This window comes from Scyliorhinus canicula, chromosome 12 (genome assembly GCF_902713615.1).
Source record: "Scyliorhinus canicula chromosome 12, sScyCan1.1, whole genome shotgun sequence".
NCBI classification, from domain to species: domain Eukaryota; kingdom Metazoa; phylum Chordata; class Chondrichthyes; order Carcharhiniformes; family Scyliorhinidae; genus Scyliorhinus; species Scyliorhinus canicula.
The window spans coordinates 119,182,394-119,209,398 of record NC_052157.1 but is presented as its reverse complement, the minus strand read 5'-3'; the positions used below and the strand labels follow the sequence as shown (position 1 = coordinate 119,209,398).

Here is a 27,005-nt window from a genome sequence, read left to right as displayed (position 1 = left end):
ACGTGGCAGAGACAGTGCATTAGGTGGATCTTAATCTTAGTGACAAAAATGTTCATAAGCGCCTCGCACTTATTCTGAGGAGTGAGGATACATGGGGGACAGATTTAAAAAGATTGTTTGCAGATGAGAAAAAATGCTGGTGCTATCTTTGCATTGTGGAATGATCCTGGAAGAGTGAGCAACTTTAGCAGATGAGAATGGGATCCAGGAGCACTTGGCAGTCCAACCAATCTGGCAAAGAATGGCTAAATAAATTGTTTGCCATTTTGGGCCAGAACGTCAAAGGACTGGCAGTCACAGTCAGATTGCTGTTCCATTCCTTTTTACTGACCCAGGTGGGAGCTGCTCATTTCTCACCCAGTCTTCCGACCAGCAGCATACCTGGTCCCTGAGGAGTCCCAGTGCAGGGCAGGAGCATTGGGGGAAGTGAAACCACACACCCTTTATATGACACTAGCTGCAATAAAGCAGGCCCCTATATTTGCTATGCACTTTGAGAAGCGAGGGAGAAGGTAAGTGGGCAGGATGGGGAAGGGGTAGGGTGTCAGATGATTCAGTTAAGGTTAGTCACTGCTTCATTTCCAACCTCTCTTTCCACTCCATAGTCCTTGAAAGAGTTGTCACCTTTCAAATCTGTGCCTATCTTTCCAGGAACTCCATTGGGTAGCACAGTAGGTAGCACTGTTGCTTCACAGCTCCAGGATCCCAGGTTTGATTCCCTGCTTGGGTCACTGTCTGTGCGGAGCCTGCACGTTCTCCCTGTATCGGAGTTGGCTTCCTCCGGGAGCTCAGGTTTCCTCCCACAAATCCCGAACGAAGTGCTGTTCGATAATTTGGACATTCTGAATTCTCCCTCTGTGTACACGAACAGGGGCCAGAATGTGGCAACTCGGGGCTTTTCACTGCAGCTTCATTGCAGTGTTAATGTAAGCCTACTTGTGACAATAAAATTATTATTATTATTTTTAATCCCTCCAATCGAGTTGTCGGGGTTTGGGTGGGCCTGATTGGGGGGAGTTGGAGGGATCAGTAGCATTGTTACCTGAGTCTCAGATTGGTTTTAATCCTTCCTAACTTTTCCTGGATAAATCTTTTACTAAGTGTCAAGACCATCTGAAGTCTCCAGTTTGATTAGAAAATCAAATGGTTCCATGTAGTTGCCCATCTGAACCTTCTGGATTGTGTGTGGGTGTGTGTACGACCCCTCTGGAGTTAGAAAGTTCTGAGCTATGAAAAGTGCAGTTGTAAGTAAATTGGGGGATAGTTTTTTCCAGGGCAAAAATAGAGGAAGTAGGATTGAGATGGGAATGTGCGTGGAGTGATACAAGGAGTTGGCCTTATCTGTGATTGATGGGAATAGCAAGACTACATAATATTTCAAGGTCAAAGGCGTGGCCATGAGTATGGGTTGGGTAGCTCCATCACTGGAGAGATTTCAGAAGAAGGGAGAAGTGAACACAGAACAACTGTTTGCTGACATTTCCTTGAAATACACACCCTTCTAGCTGCAAACACACTGTCCTGAAACTGAAGTCACCTTTAGAGGAGTGTTGTATCCTGAAGTTGAAACATGATAGATAACCCTGCCAACTTGGCAGCATTTATGTGAAATGAACAGGAAGCGTACAGGCAGAGGGAAACCTTGGTAAGTATTTTTTGGGGTGTGATTTTAGTGCTAGGTCTCCGTTTATCATTCTTCTTTCTTTGCACCATTGACTGACCAAACACAAGTAGAAAATTGTAAACACACAGCCGCAGCAGCAGAAGCTGATACTTCCGCACACTGTTTCAGCCTACCCAACAGCCAGCAAATCGAAAAGGCTGAAGCAAAAAAAAAAGACATTTTTCAGGAGACAGAATTTTAACTGGGCTATGCTGACAGAGGAATAGGAATTGGGCGCCACTTCCACGCTCTTGCTGGTTGCCACGCAATTCTGATGCAAATTTAAAGGCCAGTGATGTGCATGCAAGACATATTGATATTCAATGGTGAAACCGACCCTCGGCTAACAATGCAGCAAGTACATGTGGCTTATAAAGGGGGCCCTTGGAGAAACATGGAGGCTCTTCATCGAGGCCACAACATTCTTTCCAAACTCCATTAACTTTAGAGTACGAAGGCTGTTTTTCAAATTCATATTTCACTTATAAATAATTCAAATTCCGTTGATTTCACTTGATTCATGTTGGCATAATTGTTGAGTCTAGCTTAGTCAGAGAGCCAAATGGTTGACATGCATTGATGGTTATAGGAGAATGAGGAATACTTCTTTCTTGTGAAAGAAACAATAGACAGATTTTTCTGGTCCCTCTGCGGCAGGCTCCCCGAGGTAGAGGCAGCTTGCCATTGATCACTGATGGGTCATCCGGTCTAGTCTTCGATCCCGTTGGCAGGAACAGCTGTAAAATCCCAGACAATGTTGTGTTTTTGCCTGTACTCTTTTACTGAACATTCATGTCAGTGTCCAGTGTTGTACTTGTCACTCTGTGGGACATGGCCGAACTTGCAGGCTCAACTGACCCTCCCTTCAATACATTGTCAAGGACATTTCCTGAGATCAGTCCAAGCGGGGATAATTGAATGTTGTATGTGAACCCAAAGCCCCCTAAAGCACTTTGCCAGCCGATACACTGAGATGGACCCACATGTGGATAGTACTGGCATTGTCCTTTAGGCATATATTGACTTCTTCCCACTTCACTCCTCCATGCCCTCACCCTCTGTGTTTCTTTGGAGCCTTCTTCCACTCTCTCATGTCCCTGGTTTGCCCTTGTCGGTCGGGAGCCTCCATGCAAGCTGCCATTCTCCTGCATCCCTTCCTTGTGCCAGAGAGTTCAACAGGAAATGTGCTGACCTCAGACACAGCTGCAGAAAGCCCACTTTTGCGTTCCATCTCTAACTGAATGAAAATTGGGTGCCACGAGATTCTTGTGCGCCACTGGCTTTATCATAAAAGTAGAATGTAATTACAAATTCATGGCAAGAAAATGTAAGTTTGAACCCGCCATGGGCCTGATCTGCCACAAACATGCCAGCGTTAATCTCTACATTTGACCCCACCATCAGGGAAGCTAAATTTCACCTCCCATCTAATTAAGGTCACCCTGCTCCTGCAGCCTCCTTACAATCCTCCCCAGGGATTCTAATTACAGGGGGGTTTCATTATTTCTTGTCCCTGAGGTTTCATATAGTTGATGGCAGTGCTGGAACAATTTTTACAAATTTGCGTTCTCACCTTTTTGGTGATGTTACTTTCGGAGAAGCTATTAAATTACCTGAAAATCAACAGCTAAAAATACCCTCTGTCAGGAACATAGGAATAGGAATCGATCAATTAGCCCTTTGCTCCCTACTAACTGTCCTGGTTTGAGACAATTCACACCTTGATTACCTGTGATTATCACTCACAAATTTGTTGACCTGAAAAGACTCACATTCCAACCACTCTTCACATTCCAATCTATAATTATCTTGCAATTGTGTCTCTCCTATATATGCTGTGATTGTGAATCTGCCTCCACTTCACCCGATGAAGGAGCAGTGCTGCGACAGAACATAGAACAGCACAGAACAGGCCCTTCAGCCCTCAATGTTGTGCCGAGCCATGATCACCCTACTCAAACCCACGTATTCACCCGATACCCGTAACCCAACAACCCCCCTTAACCTTACTTTTATTAGGACACTACGGGCAATTTAGCATGGCCAATCCACCTAACCCGCACATCTTTGGACTGTGGGAGGAAACCGGAGCACCCGGAGGAAACCCACGCACACAGGGGGAGGACGTGCAGACTCCACACAGACAGTGACCCAGCCGGGAATCGAACCTGGGACCCTGGAGCTGTGAAGCATTTATGCTAACCACCATGCTACCCTGCTGCCCCACCACCATGCTACCCTGCTGCGACAGCTAGTGATTTCAAATAAACCTGTTGGACTTTAACCTGGTGTTGTGAGACTTCTGATTATTTGAAGACTACCGACTGCAGATGCAAGTTATGCAAAACTGATCAGATAAAACTCGTTCCACAATTTTTATGCTAAGAACACATTTTGGTTAGATTTGATTCCAATTCCCTCTACAATTCAATTTGAGAGCTTTCTGAGCACCAAGCTAGAAACTCTTGGATCCCTGAAACAGTGGCTTAACTGTGGCGAGGTGGAGCTTATACCGACAACAATTGGAGGCTGTTTCCATCAGAAATACTGGAGAGCACTAATTTAAATGATTCGAGCAGGACTTCGGGGTGGAGGCAAAACGCAAATTCAGGAATACAGTGGAATGAAGGCATAACATATTTAAATAAGGGAAGAGCTGAGCAGCCTTTTGTAAGGGAGTGATATGGCTTTCATAACAAAAGCAAAATGGCAAACACTAACCTCTGAGACTGTTGTCGTCCTCTATTAGAGATAGATAGAAACAATAGTTGGAGTATTTGAGAAAAAACCATCAGATGCAGGTGAATGGGCCTCATAGAGGATGATGATGAGTTGAATCTCCATAAACACAAGGAACCTTTGCAGTATCAAAATAAGTTTACTGAACTCAGTAACCAGCAAGAGAGAGAAGCTTTTTTGAATGAAACGGATAACTGGATACATAATTGGGACAGATAATGGAATCAGAGAAGGATTGAGGTATTCCCAGGTATTGTAATAATAAAAAACTGGCTTTCGAGGTATCACATGGCACTATGTTCCTTGCACCAACAAATAAGTCAGTTAACAGTTCTTATAAAGTAAAGTTGCCATAGTCCCAGGGGACGAGAGGCTCCTTTCCCCACACCTCAGGCAAGGGGTAAGGTTGAGAAGGGGATGGATAGCCTTCATGAATAACTTCAGCTGCTTTGGGAATTGAACTCACAATGTTGGCCTTGTTCTGCATCACAAACCAGCAGTCCAGCCAACAGAGCTAAACAGACCCATAGTGCTTAACAGTACTTATATGAACTGGCTCACATCCTGTATAGTATGCTGGCACATTGAACATTTACACTTGGATCCTTAACACGACTGCCATCCATTGTACAAACTATGTCTGATTATGACTGCAGGATCTGGAGACTGTAGCAGGTGACTGATAACAAGCATTCCCTCCAGAGAAGGCAACGCAAAATGCAGAGAACCCCCTGGGCACTGCAAGAGAGCTTGCCAATGTAACACATAAAGAACAGGCAATCAATTATTGGTTTCAACTTGGGCCTGATATTTGGGATGTAGATTTGAAAGTCTCTGTGTTTATGTATTCTTTAATCACTTCACCAGTTACCACCTGAGATTCACAAAGTAGCCGATAAAGTTGCCCAAGCAGATCCGTCGGCAGCACTATTTTTTCATCCAGCGATTACAAGCTGAAGATTTCTCAAGACCAAGATAATACAGTCCCCCTACCCCTTGGGAAAAGAGTACCCATTCACCCACCCCATTTTTCAAACGTTTCTTGTACTCCGCAATCTTGAGCTACCCCCTCAAGTCGGTACAAGAGGTATAAACGAGAAACTGACACATCAGGCACAAAGTAGAAGGCAGCTAGTGGATGCCAAATATGTGATATATTCATTACAAGTGGTGCCAAATGATTTTATTTCGGATAAGAAACTTGAGGCTACACAATAGTGCAAAGGGTAATGCTTGAGAGATGTCCTGCCAGCATTCTTGACATTAGCCATAACAGCGCTTTTTTACAGTTGAAATAGCCAGCTCACATTTCAACAGGCATGGTCCTGGTGTTCCATACTTAGAACACTGCATTGTGTTTCCATGAATTTCCAGGCCCGTGTTCAATATATTCTCTTGTGACTGGAGTCATGATTAAAGTCAGTTTTTGCCTAACTAATAGCAATCTTCATGCATATGTCCTCTCCACCTATTCATTAAGAGGTATTATTTAAGGGTCTCCTATATGATTTTGATGCTCAATAGATTATTTTAATTCAGGAAGGCTTATTTAAGGGTCTCCTATATGATTTTGATGCTCAATAGATTATTTTAATTCAGGAAGGCTAAGTTCTCTAACCTAAGCAATGGCTGCCAGAAAGACAATAGGCAGGATTTTACAGAGCCCTGCTGGTATGCTTGCAGGGTGGGTAGGGGTATAAGATTCCCCTGGTGACCCTCCCGTCACCTGCATGTCTGTCCCGACCTGGCTGCAATTTTACAGGGCAGGCTGTCCTGGGGCATCCTGCCGCCTGCCCTAACTAAGACCCTGAAAGACAGCTTCCTGCCAGGTGGGTGGAGTTCAAGGATGGGAGGGAAGCTCAGGCCTTGGGTGTGAGACATGGAGGGGGCTGTTTCCATCACTGGCCCCCCCTTTCCAGATTGCCCCCTCCCCCAGTACTCTCTTGCCATTAAGACTGCCTGGGACTCGCCTTCCGTCTCTACCACCAGATCACACATGTCCCTGGACTCAGACTGGTGGGACCAGCTAATCCGAGTGGCCAGCAAATTTGAGGTGGGAATTCCTCCCGAGTGAGGAGCAGAAGTCCTGCCTCCGAATTGCTGTAGGGCAGCTGACGCTGATGCAATGCATTCCCCACCAACTCTTCAGGTAGCAGGGCTGGAAAGTCCAAAACACTGTTACATTCAGTCCAGCGTTTCTGATGAGCCCACACCTCGTTGAGTCCTTCTCCATCACCATGCTGATGGATATGTGGTGCTTCCCCCATCACTTGATATCTGTGAATCTCCCTGATATCTGTGTATCTCCCTGAATTGTGGGTCGGTACTGGTGTGGCGATAGCTGTGGATGTGACTATACTGCTCTTGTTCTCTCAATCAAAGAGCAGAAGTTGCCAATTCACTACTGACCTTGAAATCAGTAGGCATTAACATCTGTAAAATCCTATGAGCTGAACTTACTCTCCGATGGTCTGCTTTGGTGCAGATGGAAGCAGAAAAGAAGAGTTTTCACTATTTTCTTTGTGAAGATATAAAATAACATCACACTGGAAGCAGGCCCTCTCCACGTTACATGACATAAAAACAAAAAAATGCTGGAAAAACCCTACAGGTCGAGGCAGCATCTGTGGCGAGAGAAACAGAGTTGGCATTTTGAGCCTGTATGACGCTTCAGAACTGATGAAGAGTCATGTTGGAATCGCAAAGTTAACCCTGTTTCTCTCTCCACAGATGCGGCCCACACCTGCTGAATTTTTTGCAGAATTTTTTTATTTCAGATTTCCAGCATCTGCAGAATTTTGCTTTTCTTACCACGTAACATGACCAGTGATTCAATGAGTATAGCAGGCATTCACCAATTCTGCCTTTTAAGCCGACGGTGCGGAGAATAGCGTGGCTCGTAAAATTTTACGGCCACGCTGTTCCGACGCCCTCCCGCTATTCTCCCCCCACGCCCGACTCCCGATACGAATCGCTGCCGCCGTTTTTTTACGGCCGGCAGCGATTCTCAGCTGTTCGATGGGCCGAGTTCCCCGCCCTTTACGGCTGTTTTTACGAACGGCAAACACACCTGGCCTGGCCATTCGTAAAAACGGCCGTAAACTCTCGATCTTTAAAACCATGGCACCGATTGGCACGGCAGTACCACGGCCGTGCCAAGGGTGCCATGGGCCCGCGATCGGTGGGCACTGATCGCGGGCCCGATGCCCGCGCACTCTTTGTCCCTCCGCCGCCCCGCTGTATCACTTCGCGGGGCGGCTGAGGGGCATCCCGGCCCACGCATGCGCGGGTTTCGCGCAAATGCGCGATGACGTCATCCGCGTATGCGCGGGTTGGAGTCTTCCAATCCGCGCATGCGTGGCTGACGTCATATGACGCGTCAGCCGGCGTTAACTCTGGCAAGCGGGCTTAACGAAATTCGTTAAGCCCGCGATGCCGGAGTTTATGGCGTCGGCATGCTAGCCCCGACCGGGGACCAGAATCGGTTCCCGGTCGGGAAGGGGGGGGCTGGCGTCAAACCCGCCCGGATTTGACGCCAGCCTTACGATTTCTCCCCATATGGGAGAATTGCGCCCTTAAAGTTCAAATGGGTTTTATAGGCGTAAGGATACGAATGGACACCTTTGAAAGTATCAAAATAAAGTTAATTTTCTAAGAAGCTGACTATATTGGGCTGGATTATCCAGTTCCTCAGCCACATTTTTCCCAGTGGCATGTCGTTCGCTGGCAGCGAGATTCTCTACTCCCCCCACTTGTCAACGAGATTTCCCATTGAAGCCCCCCCCCCCACCCCATGCCGCCGGGAAACTCCTGGGTGGGGGTGCACGGCATGTAACAACTTGTCAGTTTTTAAAATAGATTACTCACAAGTGGTGAGACACTCGCATTAAGAAATATTTTTGTGATGAACCCATCTTCAGCTGCGATAAAAATGCGTCAAGTTACCATTCTTAAATACAACAATGCAAGTGGAAAAAATACATTCTAAAACATTGCCCAATCATACCAGTTCATGGACGATTTTAAATCTGTGATTATGCAATTGAATTTAAGCAGGAATTTGAACTTTGGAAAACTAAGATAATTATATATGCAATTTGTGGCCCGATTACCAAATACACCCAAAGCAATGCTATGGTCCTCTATTAGAGCACCCCCACCACCGTCTAATTTTAAGACCAACTCTTCAAGTCTCCAGATTGACAGACTGGATGTACAACCAGAGCTGCATGACAGGACCCTGTGAAGTACTGACTTACTGACCCATGTAGCAATTGCTGGGAAATTTCAACCTCTGACGGGCTCACTGGGACCCTCCGCGAAGGTCTGACTGCGAGCTAGAGTTCAGAGAATCATAGAATTTACAATGCAGCAGGAGGCCCTTTGGCCCATCCAGTCTGCACCGGCCCTTGGAAAGAGCAACTTACTTAAGCCCACACCTCCACCCTATCCCTGTTGGAGACTTCGGATAGTTCCGTGGCACTTACCTGTTAGATACACAAGAAACATTAGACAGATTAAAACCAAGTTTAACAGCTGGCTAACAACACAACTGATACCTTAATACCCCCCCATTACCCACTCAACCACCTCACCCATGCCTCCAGCCTACCCATTTACTCACCCATTCACTAACATTCAAACTGGATCTTTAGCGATGAGCTGAAAGACATAAGTATTACTAGACAAATGGTTTTGGGAAATTAATGGGATTGGAGGCAGATAAAGTAATTAAGGAAGTGGCCCAGAAACAGTAGATCCATTTGATGGTCATTTTCCCAAATTCTTTGGACTCTGGAATGGTTCCAGGGAACTATAGACCAGTGAGCCTAATGTTGGTAGCGGAGAAGTTGCGAGAGTACATTATCAAGGATTTCATAGCACAGCATTTGGAAGGCAGTGGTATAATCAGACAAAATCAGCATTTACGAAAGGGAAATCAGGCTTGACAAATTGACTAGAATTCTGAATATGTAATTAGTAGAGTTGGCCAGGGAGAACCCGTGGATGTGGTTTATTTAGGCTTTCGACACAATGTCATATAAGTGCAAGGGGTTAGCCGGCAGGAAGCAAAGACTTGGAAAAAATGGGTCTTTTTCCGATTGGCAGTCAGTGGCCGCGATTCTCCGCAACCACGATGGGTGGGAGAATAGCGGGAGGTCCGCTCCTGCACCTCCCGCTATTCTCCCACCCCTCCCCCCACACCCCCAAAAAATGGCGTGACCGGTTTTCCGACACGCCGCTCGGAGAAACGCGGGCCGCCGTTTTTCACGGCGGCCCACAATTCTCCGACCCAGATGGGCCGAGCGGTCTGCCGTTCCCGACCTGTTCACGACGGCGGCAACCACACCTGGTCGCTGCCGTCGTGAACATGGCGCGCCAGGTAAGTGTGGGGCCTAGGGGGGGGCGGATCGGGGATCGAGCACCACGACCGTGCTCGGGAGGGGACTAGCCCACGATCGGTGCCCACCGATCGTCGGGCCGGCGTCTCAAGGAGATGCACTGTTTCCCCTCCGCCGCCCCGCAAGATCAAGCCGCCACGTCTTGCGGGGAGGCTGAGGGGAAAGACGGCAACCGCGCATGCGCGGGTTTGAGCTGCCCAACCCACGGGCGGCTGACGTCATTAGGCGCCGCCGCAGTATCATTCTTGTTGCGCGGGCCTTGAAGCCAGGGACAAGGCCCAGCCGCCGAGTTTCCCGGTACGGCCCGCCTATCCCCCCGGGTAGGGGAGAATAGGGGGCCGGGAGAGGCTTCCGACGCCGTCATGAACCTCTCCAGGTTCCGCCCAGTGACTAGTTGGATACTGCAGGGATCTGTGCTAGGACCCAAAGAGAAAATGCTGGAAAATCTCAGCAGGTCTGGAAGCATCTGTAGGGAGAAAAAAGCTATAGTTTTGAGTCCAGATGCCCCATTATCAAAGCTAAAGACAGAGGAAGTGGGAAATATTCATACTGTGGAGTGAGAATGAAAGATGAGTGATAGCTACAGAACCCAGGGAAACGGAGTGCAAATACCCACAGAAACCAAGGGGAAAGAATGCTAATGGCAGTCCCTGTGCTAGGACCCCAACTGTTCACATTATATATCAATTATTTTGAACTGAATTCATTGTCTCCAAATTTGCAGATGATTCAAAGTTGGATGGGAGGGTAAACTGAGGAGAATGCAGAGATGCTTCAGCGTGATTTGGACAGGCTGAGTGAATGATACGCTGTATAATGTGGATAAATGAGGTTATCCATTTTGGTAGCAAAAATAGAACGGCAGATTATTATTTGAATAGTGTAAATTAAGATAGGTGGATACTCAACGAGACCTTGGTATCCTCCTGCATCAGTCGGTGAAAATAAATGCGCGCAGGTATATGAGGCATTAAAGAAGGCAAATGTTATGTTGGCCTTCACAGCAAGAGGATTTGAAGAGAGGAATAGAGATGTTTTACAGTGCGGCATGGTGGCGCCATGCCTGGAGTATTGTGCGCAGTTTTGGTGTCCTTATCTGAGGAAGGATGTACTTGCTATGGCGGGAGTGCAGCGAAGGTTTACCAGGCTGATTCCTGGGATGGCAGGACTGCCATATGAGTTAGAGATCAAATTGATTACGATTATATTCATTGGAGTTCAGAAGAGTGAGAAGGGATCTCATAGAAACTTATAAAATTCTAACTGGATTAGATAGGGCAGATTCAGAAAGTATGTTCCCAATAGTGAGGGAGTTTAGAACTAGGGGTCAAAGTTTGAGGATAATAGGTAAACATTTTAGGACTGAGGTGAGAAGAAAATTCTACACCCAGAGGGTGGTGAATCTGTGGAATTCACTGTCACAAAAAGTAGTTGAGGCCAGAATGTGTGATTTCAAGAAAGAATTAGATATAGCCCTTGGGGCTAAAGAGATCAAGGGATATGGGGGGAAGGCGGGATCAAGGTATTGAATTTGTTGATGAGACATGATCATGGAGCAGACTCGAAGGGCTGAATGGTCTCCTCCTGCTTCTATTTTCTATGCATGTTACCCTGCAAATGAAGCTAGTCCTGTTTGTCAAAAAAAAGGATTGTATCCTGTCTTTCCCCTACACGACTCCACTCCGGCGGACTTCCCCAAGGGGAAGATGCTGCACATTTCTGCAGATGCAGGACTCGAAGACCCTGGAAAGCAGGAGTGTCGAGTAAGGAGAATTTGAGTGAAATGGCAATCCAACTATTATTGCTGCTGCTTGGGAGATCAAGGGCATTGTTTAAAAAATTGCAATCCTGAAAGCTCTTCCATTTTCTCGTTACTTACTCCAATCCTGTAGGCCATTTTCTGAAGATCGAGAAAATACAATGCAAGTCTTTGTGAAAAGAAATAAATACAAAAATTCTGTTGGGCCGTTTTGTCTCTAAACCTGTGGAACCTATTCAGAACTGGCATAAATGCAGGAAACCCCCAATCTTAGGTCTTCTCCATGAGATATCACAGCTCAAGTAACGAAATGCTGAGAATTTCAGCAGAGATTTAACTAATTGTCACAAAGCACTGAGGAATCAATGGTGTCACAATAGAAACCTGCTGATGTTTTCCACAATATGTGCTGAAAATCAGCATTGCACTGTTATTTTGCAATATGGTTCAAGGTCATTTTCGGACACTATGGGCGCGATTCTCCGCCCCCCACACCGGGTGGGAGAATAGCAGGAGGGCCTCACGACATTTTTCACGCCCTCCCGTTATTCTCCCCGACGCACGCCACGAATCGCCGCTCGCCGTTTTTTACGGCGATTCTCCGAGGCCGATGGGCCGAGCGGCCGGGCCTTCATGCCCGTTGCAACACGGCAGCAAACACACCTGCTCACTGCCGTCGTGAAACGGGCGCCAGATGCCTGTTTGGGGCATCTGGGGGCCCGGTTGGCACGGCAGTACCACGGCCATGCCAAGGGGAGTATAGGCCCGCGATCGGTGCCCACCGATCGCGGGCCGTGCGTCCGTAACAGACACACACTTTTCCCTCCGCCGCCACGCAAGATCAAGCCGCCACGTCTTGCGGGGCGGCTGAGGGAAAAGACGGCTACTGTGCATGCGCGGCTGACATCATCAGCCGCGCCAGCCGGCGTGGCGCTTGACGTGCGACCTTGATGACCGTTGGTTGACGCACGGGGCCACGCTCCTAGCCCCGCCCGGGGGGGAGAATCGGCCCCGGAAGTGGGCGTAAAGGCTGCCGTGGGTCACGGCCTGTCCCACGGCAGCCTTTACGATTCTCCGCATCTGCGGAGAATCTCACCCTATGTAGTTTATAGTCTGTCTAAATGTGGGCACAATACACTGAGTGCATCAAGCTAACTACCTTTTTGTGCATTTGTTAAGCTTTTGCGCATACAGTAGATCAAAGAAACCTTGGGCGCAATTCTCCCAAAGGGAGACAAACAGCCGACGCCGGAATGAAACCCGGAGTGTTTCACTCCAGTGTCAGAGGCCGCTCCTCGCCCCCTATTCTCCCCCCCCCCCCCCCCCCAGGGGGCGAGGAGCAGCGGCGCATGAATTTCGTGCGCCAGGCCTTGACGCTTGCGTCAAAGCGGCGCGCCGGGAATGACGCGGCCAGGGGCGCCTAAGTGACGTCAGCCGCGCATGCGCAAGTTGGTTGGCTGTGCGGTTGCTGTCTTCCCCTCCGCTGCCCCACAAGGCATGGCAGCTTGATCTTGCGGGGCGGCGGAGGGAAAAGAGTACGTCTTTTAGACGCAAAATGCGACACGCCATTTTGGGGGGGGTGGGAGAATCGCGGGGGTGCCAGGGAGGCGTGGCGTGATTCGCCCGGTCCTCCCGCAATTCTCCCACCCGGCGTGGGGGGCGGAGAATCGCGCCCCTTATATAAATTATTCATACTGATTGGAATGAAGCATCAGGATAATTATTTGTTGAAATAGCACTGAAGAGAAAGTGGTTGCGCATTTGAAAATGAATTTATATTCAAAGAATTGTGAATCTGTTACAATAAATTTTCTTTTGGTTTGACAGGGGTTCCTGCAACAGGGGTTCAAGGAACACTAGGACGCCTCTTGCTTCCAAATGCATATTTTCGCGGCACTGGTAAGTGGTGCTTTTACAATTGCATAAATAAATTGGAAGCGTTAATTTAGAACATGGTGAGAGTGAGTTTGTTTTTTATGATTTTCAAAATGGCTGCGAAGTTTCCAGGTACAATTGCTGGAATAGAGTGGTAGTTCAAATGGTCAAACATCAGGTAAATGTTGAGAATGAAGATTTTCTTTCATTTGTTCATGACAAGTGGCGTCATTCGTATGGCCAACATTTATTGCCCACCCCTAATTGCCCTCGAAGGCGGTGAGCCTTGAACAGCTGCTGACCATGTGGTGCAGATGCATCAACTGTGCTGTTAGGATGGGGAGTTCAAGAATTTTGATCCAATGACAATGAAGGAACAGCACCATATTTCAAAGTCCGGTAGCAGTGTTCCCATGTATCTGTTGGCCTTGCAGTTCTATGTGACAAGAGGTTGCAGGCTGTTTTGCCCTGCATTACATTCAGCGTCTTGTGTTGTTGGAGATACACTCATCCAGGCAAATGGAGCTTCCTGACTGTTCCCTAGTAGATACTGGACAAGGTGAGTTACTTGGTGCAAAACTTTCAGCCTCTGTTATGGTTTTAATTCATGTGGGTGAACTTCTGGTTAACAGTAAGCCCCAGGACCTTGATACTGGTGGAATTCAATGATGGTGCTTTTTAAAATTCATTTACGCGATGTGGGCATCGCTGGTTAGGCCAGCATTTATTGCCCATCCCCAGTTGCCCTTCAGAAGGTGGTGGTGAGTTGCCTTCTTGACCTGCTGCAGTCTTTGATGTGTAGGTACACCCATTGTGCTATTAGGGAGGGAGTTCCAGGATGTTGCCCCAGTGACAGTGAAGGAACGGCGATATATTTCCAAGTCAGGGTGGTGAGTGACTTGGAGGGGAAACTCCAGGTGGTGAGGTTCCCAGTTATCTGCTGCTCTTGTCCTTCTAGTGGTAGTGGTTGTGGGTTTGGAAGGTGTTGTCTAAGGAACCTTTGTGAGTTACTGCAGTGCATCTTGTATATGGTCCACACTTCTGCCACTGTTTGTCAGTGGTTGAGGTAGCGAATGTTTGTGGAAAGGGTACCAATCAAGCGGGTTGCAGTGACCTGGATGGTGTTGAGCTTCTTGAGTGTTGTTGGAGCTGCACTCATCCATGCAAGTGGAGAGTATTCCACTACACTCCTGACTTGGAGATGGTGGACAGGCTTTTTTTTTTGGGGGGGGGGGGCGTCAGGAGGTGAGTTACTTGCTGTAGGATTCCGAGCCTTTGACCTGCACTGGTAGCCACAGTTTTAATGTCAATGGGAAAGGTATAGATTTTTTTAAATTATAGATGGTCATTGGCTAGCAGTTGAGTGAACTGCAGCCCAAGCCGAATATTGCCCAGGTCTTGTTGGATGGGGTCGAAATTTACTGAGGAGTTCACTGTGCAATCACTGGTAAAAATTTCCACTTTTGAACTGACATTGGAAGGAAGGTCACTGATTAAGTAACTACAAATGGTTTGCCCTGGGTACTACCCTGAGGAACTCTGCAATGTTTGACTTCCAACATTGCAACCATCTTTCTTTGTGCTATGACTCCTGACAGTGAACAGTTTCTCTCCTGCTTACCAGTGACTTCAGTTTTGTTGATGTCAGGGGAAGTTGCCTTGATGTCGGGAAATTCTGATAACTTCACCTTGAGAATTTAGCTGTAATGGGTTGCAGGGCTGTGTAGTTCTGGTGGAAGCAAATTGAGCAGATTATGTCATAATATACATCTATGTATATAATGGAGTGCAGACAGGCAGTGATTGACACACAGGATGACCAGTAAGCGCACAGAACACAGCAGCCAATCACCAGACAGGACACTATCACTATAAAGCCAGAGGGCACCAGGTTTCCTGCTCTCTCGGGATCCAGCCTCTGAGACAGTCAGAGTTTGTGAGCTAGCCAGTGCAAACACCATGCGGTAGCTAGTAAGTCTGGTCACGCTAGTACTAGGTCTCCAGTCAAGTCAGCATAGTGTCAACCCACAGTTGAACATGTATAATAGTTAAGACGTTAAGTAAAATTGTGTTGCATCTTATCGAGTGTTGGAGGTCTGTCACTCGCTACATTGTATCAAGTGCAGTCCACATCAACCCAGCCTGCCCAACACATCAGATTATAGGTGTCTAAGTGTTGTTTGATAGCCCTGTTAGCGACAGCTTCCATCACTTGCTGATGATTGAGCGTACACTGAGGCAGTAATTGGTCGAGTTGGATTTGTAGGTCGGGTAAATGCAAAGGATTCTTAGTAGTTGAATTGCTAGGAAGCGGGAAGTTTTATTTTCCTCAATTCAAGGTATTAATTTTTGGCTGCGTTGTCGTGTAGCTGGTTCGATAGCATCTCTCATGGGGGTGTTTCTCTGAGCATGGACAGCTTCTGCTGTAGCTTTTAAAAAGCAGCTACAAATATGGCTGCCTTGACCTATACTGACCTATGGTAGTGTGGCTCCTTTAACATGCCCTCATGGTCCATATGACTGGAATATTGTGCAGGAGTGCTGAATGCCGGCCAATGAGGAAAGTGTGGTTAGGTCTGGTTAGTGTGAACCTGGGAGCCAGAGTGTTAACACCTGTATAGAAGTTCTGTGCCTGTATAAGTTGCCCTTGTTAGTTGCCAATAAACATTTTGTTTTTCCTTACTCACGTCTACCTGCTATTGCCTTGAGCCTCCACATTGGCGACCAGTATAAACCGGATCGATCTCAAGCCCAAAATTATTGAATTTGAGGGGGCAGGGAGGAGCCTCCAAGACTAACAGAGTTGGATTGCATCGACAATACCAGAGAAGAGTGAGTGAAAAATGGCCATGAGTGGGAAGTTCATCCCGTTCGACCAGGGGGCTGAAGACTGGAACCAGTATATTAAGCGGTCCGTTACTACATCATGGCAAATGAAATAACAGGCGTGGATAAAGAGATAGTTCTCCTATTAACAGTTTATGGGCCAACAACCTGATAAGAAAGTTGACGTTGGAGACCCATGACACTAAGTAAATTGACCAGTTAGTGAAGTTGGTCAGGGAGCATTACAACCCCAGACCCTTGATCATACTACAGCGATGCAAATTCAACTCAGCTGTCAGGAACACAGGAGAAACAATCTCCGCCTTCATTGCCAGACTAGGGCAAATGACGGAGCACTGCGAATTTTGGTGCAGCTCTGGCTGACATGCTGCATGATTGTTTAGTATGCGCTATTAACAAAATATGTGTGCAAAAGAAGCTTCCGGCTGAAATGGAAGATTACCCCTAGACTGAGCGATTGAGATTGCCCAAGAAACTGAGTTCGCTGAGTGGGGTGCATCAGAGCTTCAAAGCCTGAAAAAGGGTAATGCGAACCAGTTGTGGGGCAGTAAGTCTGAAAGGCACAAAGCCCAGTCGACGTGCACAGGGGAAGTTCAGCCACAATCCCAGGAACAGGATCGTAGTTGGTGGCAGGGAAGAAATTGGCCTGTCAGCACAGAAGTCAAGATGGCTGTTATCGATGCGGGGCCAGATCACCTCAAGGAGGGGTGCGACTGCAGGAAGTTTTTGTTTTTGGAGCAATAGGAAGAGCCGTATCCAAGCATGGGGACTGGTTTAGCACCGGGCTAAATAACTGGCTTTTAAAGCAGACCAAGGCAGGCCAGCAGCACGGTTCAATTCCCGTACCAGCCTCCCCAAACAGGTGCCGGAATGTGGAGATTGGAGGCTTTTCACAGTAACTTCATTTGAAGCCTACTTGTGACAATAAGCGATTTTCATTTCATTGCTGCGCCTGTCAGAACGTGCCAATCCAAAAATGCAGCAAACCACCGCTCCAAAAAAAATCTCTATTGTCACAAGTAGGCTTACATTAACACTGCAATTAAGTTACTGTGTAATGCCCCTAGTCACCACATAACGGCACCTGTTCGGGTAAACCGAGGAAGAACTCTCAGCTGGTATGGGAATTGAATCCGCGCTGCTGGTCTTGTTCTGCCTCACAAACCAGCTGTCTAGCCCACTGAGCTAAACCAGCCCCCTAAATCAAAGTGGAGAGAAATTCAGTTGAAGATCCTGAAACATACAGATTAAACATGGTGAGAGTGAGCAAAACAGCCTCAATTGAGATAGTCCTCACAGTAAATGGAAGATCACTAAAGATGGAGGTCGACACCAGGGTGTCAGCTGCATTTGTGGGTGAACAAACATTTAAATATCTTCGAGGAGGTGTTCAGCCTTTGAAATTGAGTGAGGCAACAGCCAAGTTGGCAGAATATATTGGGGAGACCGCGAGAATTTGGGGAACAACCATGAGTGCAGTTTGTCGCAATAAGATGCCCAGGTATCGATGATCGTCGTTGAGGTATGTCGACCAAGTCTTATGGGGCGGGATTGGCTGCACAAAATCAAGTTGAGCCAGTTGAAAAATTTTTAAATCTCAGATGCCGTCTTTCAGGAAGCCTTCTGTAAATGCAAGGATTTGTTTCAGAATGGGTTGGGTCGAATAAATGCAGCAAAGGCCAAGATTCATGTCAATCCAGACTCAACATCAGAATTTTTCAGAGCGAGATCGGTTCCTTGCACTTTGCACTTAAACACCTGGAAGGACTGAGAATTATCAGACCCATGCAGGTTTCCGATTGGGCAACCTCCATTGTTCCTGTATAAAAGCCAGACCAGTCCGTTAGGATACGCAGGGACTTCAGGCTTAAAATCAACCAGGCACACTATGGTGTCTCACCAGCAGAATTACTAATGGACCATCATCTATGGACCTGGCAGGACTTGGTTTTCCAGATTCGGCAGGGAGGATGAAGGCACAGCAGGTCAAAGGAAATAGCACACTTCACAAAAAGGGGAAAATCATTCCAAGTGGCCGACTGGGTCCTGGTCAGAAACTTTGCCTCAGGCCTACTATGGTTACCAGGTCAAATTGTGCGGCAGTGTCGTACGTGATGGATTTGAACTGCAGGATTGCGTGGAAACACATTGACCCCATGAGATCTTGCCCTAGGCCTCTGGATTGCTAGTCTAGTGGCAATATAACTGCACCATCATCTCCCCTGTATTTATCACCTGTATGGGCGGCACAGTGGTTAGCACTGCTGCCTCACAGCACCAGGGTCCCGGGCTCAATTCAGGCCTCTGTGTGGAGTTTGACTTTCTCCTCGTGTCTGCGTGGATTTCTTACGGGTGCTCTGGTTTCCTCCCATAGTCCAAAGCTGTGCAGGTTAGGTGCATTGGCCATGCTAAATTGCCCCTTAGAGTCCAAAAACTTAGGTGGGGTTAATGGGTTATGGGGATAGGGTGGAGGTGCGGGTTTAAGTAGGGTGCCCTTTTCCAAGGGCCAGTGCAGAATCGATGGACTGAATGGCCTCTTCTGCACTGTTGATTCTATGATTAACCACAAGAACTATGTCCATGTATACAATAAAGGGCTCATTATAGGAGCAGTTTCCATGCTTGTGCAGACAGCTCTGTCCAACACTATTCTGATCCCTAAATGTGGGTCATGTGTTATCTTGCATCACTGTATGGGGGTTACTGAGCTCAGTCCCACATTAACCCTTATGCTACTCCTTCCCCAAGTCTTTCCCCAATGTATTTCAAGTTATTCTAGTTTACCCCATGTATTTACATTGTGATGATGACCCCATCACCCCCTTCAAGTCTGAGTTATCGGCTCAGGCTGTCTGGAGGCCTTACAACACTCCCATATCTCAGTGAAAGTAGGCTCTGTCATTGAAGGTAAATTCTATTGATTTGGAGGTTGTTCTAGCCTCTTGGTATCTTTTTATTCCCCTTTTTGTTCCATTCCTTGTTATCATACCACTCTTTTTCGATTTGGTATTTATGGTGATCGATGGCTATTGTTGTTCCATCTCATTACTTACAGGCTGGACAAACGCTGTGCTGATGTCCATAATATTTTCTCTTTTTCTTTCTTTGCCATGTGGGTCATTCATAGAAACATAGAACGTACAGTGCGGAAGGAAGCCATTTGGCTCATCGAGTCTGCTCCGACCCACTTAAGGCCTCACTTCCACCCTATCCCCGTAACCCAATAACCCCTCTGAACCTTTTTGGTCACTAAGGGCAATTTAGCTTGGCCAATCCACCTAACCTGCACGTCTTTGGACTGTGGGAGGAAACCAGAGCACCCGGGGGAAACCCACGCACACACAGGGAGAACGTGCAGACTTCGCACAGACAGTGACCCAGCAGGGAATTGAACCTGGGACCATGGTGCTGTGAAGCCGCAGTGCTATCCACTGTGCTACCATGCTGCCCGAGAGTCCTGGTGATGTCTGTCCTTTGTGACAGAAGATGGTCTTTCCTTTGAGGATGTGATTTTTCACTGAGCTCATCTTTGTGTTTGGCTGTGTGGTGGACTGTTGCAAATGGTTACTTGGTTCCAGCACCGTCTGTGGCACTGTCATGCTGGCTGGGAGTTGCAGCGCTTACTCCATGGTCAGGCTGTTGATTTCATCAACAATCGTTGGTGTAGTATCCCACACGGGACGGATGGGGTGGGAATGCCCTGTACTCCTTGTGGAGTACAAGTTTCCCTGCTCGGGGCGGGGTATCCCAATTACCCAGTGGATATAAGGTCGGCCAGTAAGTCACCAAGCAGAAAGGCACCCGGTAGGGTTGACCGGAAAGTGTACATATATCATCTGTAAATAAAACTGTTCGTATTTTAACTCGGTGTGTCCTTGCTAAAGCCAAAGTGTGAGGTTGAGGCTCTTCTGGTTGTCGATTGGCCTCTTGTCTATCTTCCACTGGAGGAATGTGATAACCGTTTGTGTGGTTGGCTGGTTTGGCCAATGAGGGCCTTTTGGCACCTGTATTTAAATGGATAAACCTACTCTGCAAAGAGAGAAGACAGTTCAGAGCCACTGTCCCAGTCAGGATACCCTTTCTTGTTTGAGCTCTCGGGAACTGAATAATTTACGACGGTGGTTGACATCTTCTGTCACTTTGAGGAGATTCAGTGCCACACGGGCATCTCTGCTCAAGAAAAAAAAAGATTGCTGCGGATGACATACATCAGCTCGAAGATCGCTTTATCATTGTGTTCCAGAACCACGCCGGGAGTCTAGATTCCTCCAGGTCCACAGAATGGTGTGCCTGTTGTTTGAAGCCAGAAGTCTCTCGGCCACAATTCCTTGCCCAATAGGACCGTAACACTGACTCCCTTGTCCAACAAAGTTTGTCAGATGGCCGTTAACCAACCTGTCTGTATTCCAAAATGAAAATCCTGGAGTTTCGACCTCCCAAAGAAACAGTTCTGTGTGTCCTCTTCGTGTGCAGTCTCAATCTCAATGAATCCTCTTTGCATCGTCTGTGCGTTAGAGATGTTTTGGCCTTGCAGTTTGCAGAAATCTCCAATTTTGTTACATTGAAAGCTTTGAGCTGAAATTGCAGGGCATTGATCTTGTCAGTGGGGATAGTTTGCTCCACCGCCTTACTTGTCAGTTAGGGTATTGCTTCCCTTGGCTTAGTGTGACCCTGATTTTTTTTTTTAAATTTAGAGTACCCAATTATTTTATTTCCAATATAGGGGCAATTTAGCCTGGCCAATCCCACCTAACCTGCACATCTTTAGGTTGTGGAGGTGAAACCCATGCAGACATGGGGAGAATGTGCAAATTCCACACAGACAGTGACCCAGGGCCGGGATCGAACCCGCGTCTCAGTGCCGTAGGCAGCAGTGCTAACCACTGCGCCGAAGTGACCCTGATTCTGTGTTGCTTAACCCTTTTTTTTTTGTACTGTGGCTTACTCCAGGCTAAAGAGGTGTGAATTGTCTCAAGCCAGGACAGTTGGTAGGAAAGCCTGGAGGTTGGTACCAACTGTCCTGGCTTGAGACAATTCACACCTCTTTAACCTGGGGTTACCCCTATCTCTGGATCTGTAAAGGCTTATTACCTGCAAATGCTCGCATTCAAAGCATTGTCTGGCACATTTGAATTTGCCTATACATATGTTTCTGGAACATACCTCTTCATTCACCTGAGGAAGCGCAGTGCTCCAATTGCTAGTGTTTGAAACAAACCTGTTGGACTTTAACTTGGTGTTGTTAACTTTAAAACATTTTAAGAAGTCTAAGATTCAGCTTTAGGAAGCCTGCCTGACTGCCCACATCAACCCCATTATGGCATGGGCAACATAGTATCAGATAGATTACATATTCAAATATGGCAGCTGGACAGTCAATTTCGGTGCTCGCCCACCCCCAAAATTAAGGGGGCGGGATGGGGTTGAAACCCACCATGATCTGTGCGCACCCCCTCCCATCCGAAAACACGACCAGCGAAGACATGTAAAATGGAGGCAAACTTCTCCATAATGTGTCTTGTGGCCTCAACTGCAACTTAGAACGGTTAAGTACTTGAAAGGGCGGGTGGGGGGGGGGGGGGGGGGGGGGGGGGGGCAGCGCAGGGAGAATGACGAGGCTCTAGGAAAGAACAAGGAGATGGGATAGTTGAATGGCTGTATCAATGATCTAGCACAGAAACAATGGGCAGAATGGCCTCCTTCTAGGAGTCTATGGTTCTAACTACTTTGATGTACGAAGAAGGAAAACTCTGTTCTTTCCTCCTCCTCACCAATCCTCTGATTCACCATGTTACAAGTTTTATTTTTGCGAAATGAAAATGCAAATGCTGTTCTGAAATGGGGGCATCTTGCTTGCATTTTGCAATATAATACTGCAGCGTGCTCTGATGTCAATGTTTAACTTTTTAGTATTCCAATTGCAAATCATGTAATTTGTCAACTGATAGTAAAACACTAAAGATTTAGTGTTACTAAAGATTTGTTTACGAATATTTTTATGAGCCATTTTCATCTGAAACTAAACCAAGGCAAGCAAATAAGCAAGTTAATTGAAAATAGATGGCTTGCTTTTACTGGGCTAGAGCGTTTTGTGGAAGAACTGTTACCCCCTTAAGATTTCTATTAAAAGTCTCAATGGGCTCAAATTATATCTTCACTTTGCTGGGTCTTGTATCCTTCACAGTGGGGTTATTCATCAAAGCTGAAAAACATTTTTTAAGAGAGAAGATTGTAATAATATGGGCACGATCTAACCAAATTGCACCCGAGTCCCACGTTGAGAGCGTTTAGCCGGGTGCGCTTGCAGTGCAGAGAAAGACCACACTATCGAACGCGACTCCTGCAAATTGGGGCCTCAGTGGGGAATGCCCTGCCTGGACTAAGGAGTTCCACTTGCCAGAATCCTCAATGCAGGAGGAGATCGGGTCGTCATTTTTAAATGATACCCTGATCTCTCGACCCCCCCCCCCCCTCCCCCATCAAATCCCAACCCTCGTGTAAGGGGATCCTCTGGCACCCCCGGACCACACTTTACACAGGCAGGACCCCCACCCCCGGGTCTGATTACTGACAAGGACACAATGGCACTGACAGCTGGGCACCCTGGCCATTTGCCTGGCAGTGCCATCTGGGCACCTCAGCAGTGCCAGGGCCACCCAGGTGGCATGTCCATCAAACACCCTGGCTGCAAGGTTGGCAGTGCCAAGGTGCATGGGTGGCGCTAGCAATGCCAGGGTGCCACCCTGCCTGGTGGCCAATCGACAGGGGGCCTCCTATCCCCTGGGAGAAACCCCTCGAGTGCCTTTTCACCTGGTCTCCATTTGTGGGGAACAATACTGTATGGCACTCGCCTAAGGTCCCCTAGGCAGAAGGGTTAGATCCCAAAGCCTCAGATAGACTAGGCGCGAGCTGCATATTAGAGTGAGAATAGCTACTCACTCTAATATATGCATTTGCCAAAAACTGATCCCACCCACAATGGACAGGATCCAGATCGTGAGATCCCGTTGGATCCCGCAAGGCGTGGCGAGCCAGGTACATCCTGGAAGAGGCCTCTCCCATCATCTACACTGGCCCCTGGCATGGTTATCTTGAGTGCTGAAGTGCATCAGTGATACCCCCGGCTAGACGTCATGCCGACAGGGAGCATGCAGTGATATCCCCAGAAGATACACCGTTATGACTTATAGGCAGATTTAAATAAATGCAAATTGATGGTAAGAGGCCCTGAATCTGATTATATCTCCAGTGGCGGGATGGGAAAGATCTCATAATGAGAACTTCCCAGCGCAAATCCGGTATGATCTTCACGAGAGTTAGTGGCGGACGGGCCTGAAAAATTCCCCCCCCCCCCCCCCACCTTCTTCATATTTCTCACGTCTCTGAATTTATCACAGACAAATTCCCCACTGTTATCAATATGAAATTTTGCTCATGTCCCAAGTTGGGTCATTCTCCATTTCTCCATGATTTTGTCTCTAATCACCTTGTCCTTGTTATGGTGTCATTGTGATGCATTATCACAAAAAGATCTGTAAACTAAAGATGAAAATATTTCAGTCTTTGTCCTCATTAAAGTCATGCGGCAACAGAATACTGATAAAAGAACGTGACTAACTTTCAATATGTTTTACTGATTTCACAATGATCAAAAGCCTTTAGTATGAGCCTTCAATATTGACATCTACATCTTTTAGAAGGGTTCTTAAACTTTGACATGGAGGGTGAGCAAATTATTCCTGTAACTTTAAGATAATTTGTTTTTGTTCTCATTTTATGTCATTAATACTTCATTGAGAGATATCTGATGAAGTATTGGGTTTGAAAGGAATATAATAGTGTCCTGCTGGGTCAACTGCAGAAAAGCTTATTTTTAAAAGTAATTGCTTTTCATGCTCAATCTCAAGTTACAGTTTTGTCTTTTGCATAGAAGGCTTACACAACAGCAAAGTTCATAGACTCATAATATCTCTACAGTGCAGAAGGAGGCATTTGGCCCATTGTGTCTTCACCGACCCTCCGAAAGGCCCAACCCTGCCCTATCCCCATAATCCCACGTGACCTTTGGACATTAAGGCCAGCTTTAGCATGGCCAATCCTCCTAACCTGCACACCTTTGGAATGTGGGAGGAAAACAGAGCACCCTGAGGAAACCCACACAGACATGTGTTAGACAGATATAACAGACAGCTGTTATATCTTCTGAGGTCTATGGGTGGGATTCCCCGTTCCCGCTGCAGTGAATGAAAGATTTGGCTGAGTGTCAAATTCTCCGTCCTCTCAGCAGAAGTAGCGGGGCGGACTCGCAACGCAGAATACTGACCTACACCAGTACTTAGTGTTATGACGACGTCAGAAGTCATGGGGTGTGCACCATCCTGTTCCCTGTGATCTCCTGGGAATATGAACTTCTCTGGTAAACAGGGTGGGGTTTCCCCCTTAACAAGGGGAGCCTCAGTATAGAATAATGTAATAATAATCTTTATTATCACAAGTAGGCTTACATTAACACTGCAATTAAGTTATTGTGAAAATCCCCTAGTCGCCACATTCCGGCGCCTGCTCGGGTGTCCAATTCAGAATGTCCAAATTACCTAACAGCACGTATTTCGGGTCTGAAGCACCCGGAGGAAACCCACGCAGACATGGGGAGATCATGCAGACTCCGCACAGACAGTGACCCAAGCCGAGAATTGAATCTGGGACCCTGGCGCTGTGAAACAACAGTGCTACCATGAAACCCTGTCCTGAGTACAGGTCAGAAAAGGAGACCCTTCAGGGAGTGGAGAGGATGCTGTAGTGTGAATAAAACTGTTCTTTTTGCATCCAACTTGTGTTCCCGTGTGGTAACACTATTGGTTTCTACACTTAAAGGCTTGCTCCAGCTTTCTTTTTGCCCAAATTTACACCTCGCTTTTATGATCCCCACGTGCTGTTTTCACCAAACCGAGAACAAGTAGCACTTTTCCTTAACCTTGCATCAATCCTCACTACATTAGATAACTAACCTGTCCCACATACAGTTAAAATACAAGCACTATCTGGTAGCCCACCTAACACTCTCAACACAGAATTAAAACTCGTGACCAATATTGATTATCTTTATCCTCTTCCTCAGAATTCCCTTTGTCATGTGTAATTTCAAGAACCCTGCTCCTAGCTTAATCGAGTTTACAGCAAAATGTTTTTTAAGTCATGCCTGAAGGACCCATTTACTGTTTCTCGGGTGTCGCCGAGGTTAATTTACCCCTTATTATTGTTCCTCCTTTGCCGTCTGCTGTAATGCCAAGATGAAGTAAAAGATTTGCTCAACCTTATTGCCCATCTTTAATCCTTTCTTTGTATTGACTTTTGAGTATCTGGACTTTTGAAATCTGGAAACCATTCAGCCTTCTGTTCTTTGTGTCACTGCAGAATGTCTCATTTGTTCCATGAAAGCCAAAAGAAATTACTGCTTCCCAGGAATTCTATAAAGGCAGCAGACAATCTGTTCTTCAAGGGAAAAAACCTCAGCTAAAACCAATTGCTGCCCATATGAGCTGCCTTTAGAACAATCCTGTTATTTAAATGCTGGTACCAATCCAGCGATTCCCAAATTGAATTTTGTAAATCTTACATACAACTTCCCCTCCCAAGAGCAGGTTCTGAGGCGAGGAAGGGTGGGCATAAAATTCAGCATAAAAATGAATGGATGAGATTTCCCCCAGGAACTCACCCACCGAAACCCAGATGTAATTTCCCGGTTGGATGAGGAGGACATCAGCAGGGAAACTTAACCCTTCATCTATTAAGGCCCTTAAGTTGCCACCTAATGTCCACTTACGGGCCTTATCCTGCCCAGCCTCTGTTTTTAGGCTGGTGGGAACAAGTGTGTGTAGGGTGCAAAAGTGACATTTACATTTTTTCTCATCTTGGGCAGGAAGGTCCTCACAGGTGGTGCCTCACACTGAAAGCCCCCTCAGAATTGGGACACTCTCCCTCTGGGACGTTGGAACTCCAGGATCCCCTCCTCACTTATGGCCTATACCCCACTGCCGCAAATGCCCCCTTCCTAGCCCCCTCCACCCATCAAGTCTCCACATTCTGTTTGTATGCAGGTGGCTCTCTGCAATGTTCTCCTGTTTGTATCTCACCAAGCTGGTGTGTGATGGGCCTTGGGTGGGAGACAAATGTGGGAATCTCTTTTATTGCGAAGATTTAACTCGTAATGTGGAATTTGCTGTATGATAACATCATTGTTGTACTCCCCTCTTCTTAGTATCTCCTACGCATCAGTTCCGGAGCCAACAGTACATGTGCCAACGATAAGACAACAAATGAAGCCTTTCAATTGGGCCCACATGAGTACAATGGGGTGTGAGCCTAAGTAGAGTGCTCTTTTTGAGAGTTGGGACAGACTCGATGGACTGAATGGCCTCCTTCTGCACTGTAGGGATTCCATGATGACTGTGACAGACTATGACTCTGGTTACCTGAGCCCTTGAAGCCCCAGTGTGGTGGGAGCCTCCTCCACAATGGCAGGAGTCTCATCTGTCGGTCTGACAGAGGTATTGGTGTGAATGACAGAGAGGCAGAGGACAGGCTGTCTCCATCAGAAACATCCCAAGACGTGGTTCTGCATTACGATGGTAGCTGCTCATTAGCCATCCTGAGGTCTATTTGGCGATCCCACTTTATTGAGCGAAACCTGACCCGGATACACCTTCAAGTGCCTCGTCCC

The 27,005-nt window shown here is 47.1% G+C and overlaps 1 protein-coding gene across 6 annotated transcripts in view; it reads left to right on the top strand.

The window, feature by feature from the left end:
- Positions 1 to 27,005, top strand: part of LOC119974725 (elastin-like) — a 290,086-nt gene that overhangs the window by 11,939 nt on the left and 251,142 nt on the right. For all 6 annotated transcript variants that reach the window (XM_038813896.1, XM_038813894.1, XM_038813895.1 and 3 more), the window contains exon 2: positions 13,391 to 13,462. In XM_038813896.1, the coding sequence (XP_038669824.1) occupies positions 13,391 to 13,462 (72 nt within the window). The remainder of the gene's footprint in view (positions 1 to 13,390; positions 13,463 to 27,005) is intronic.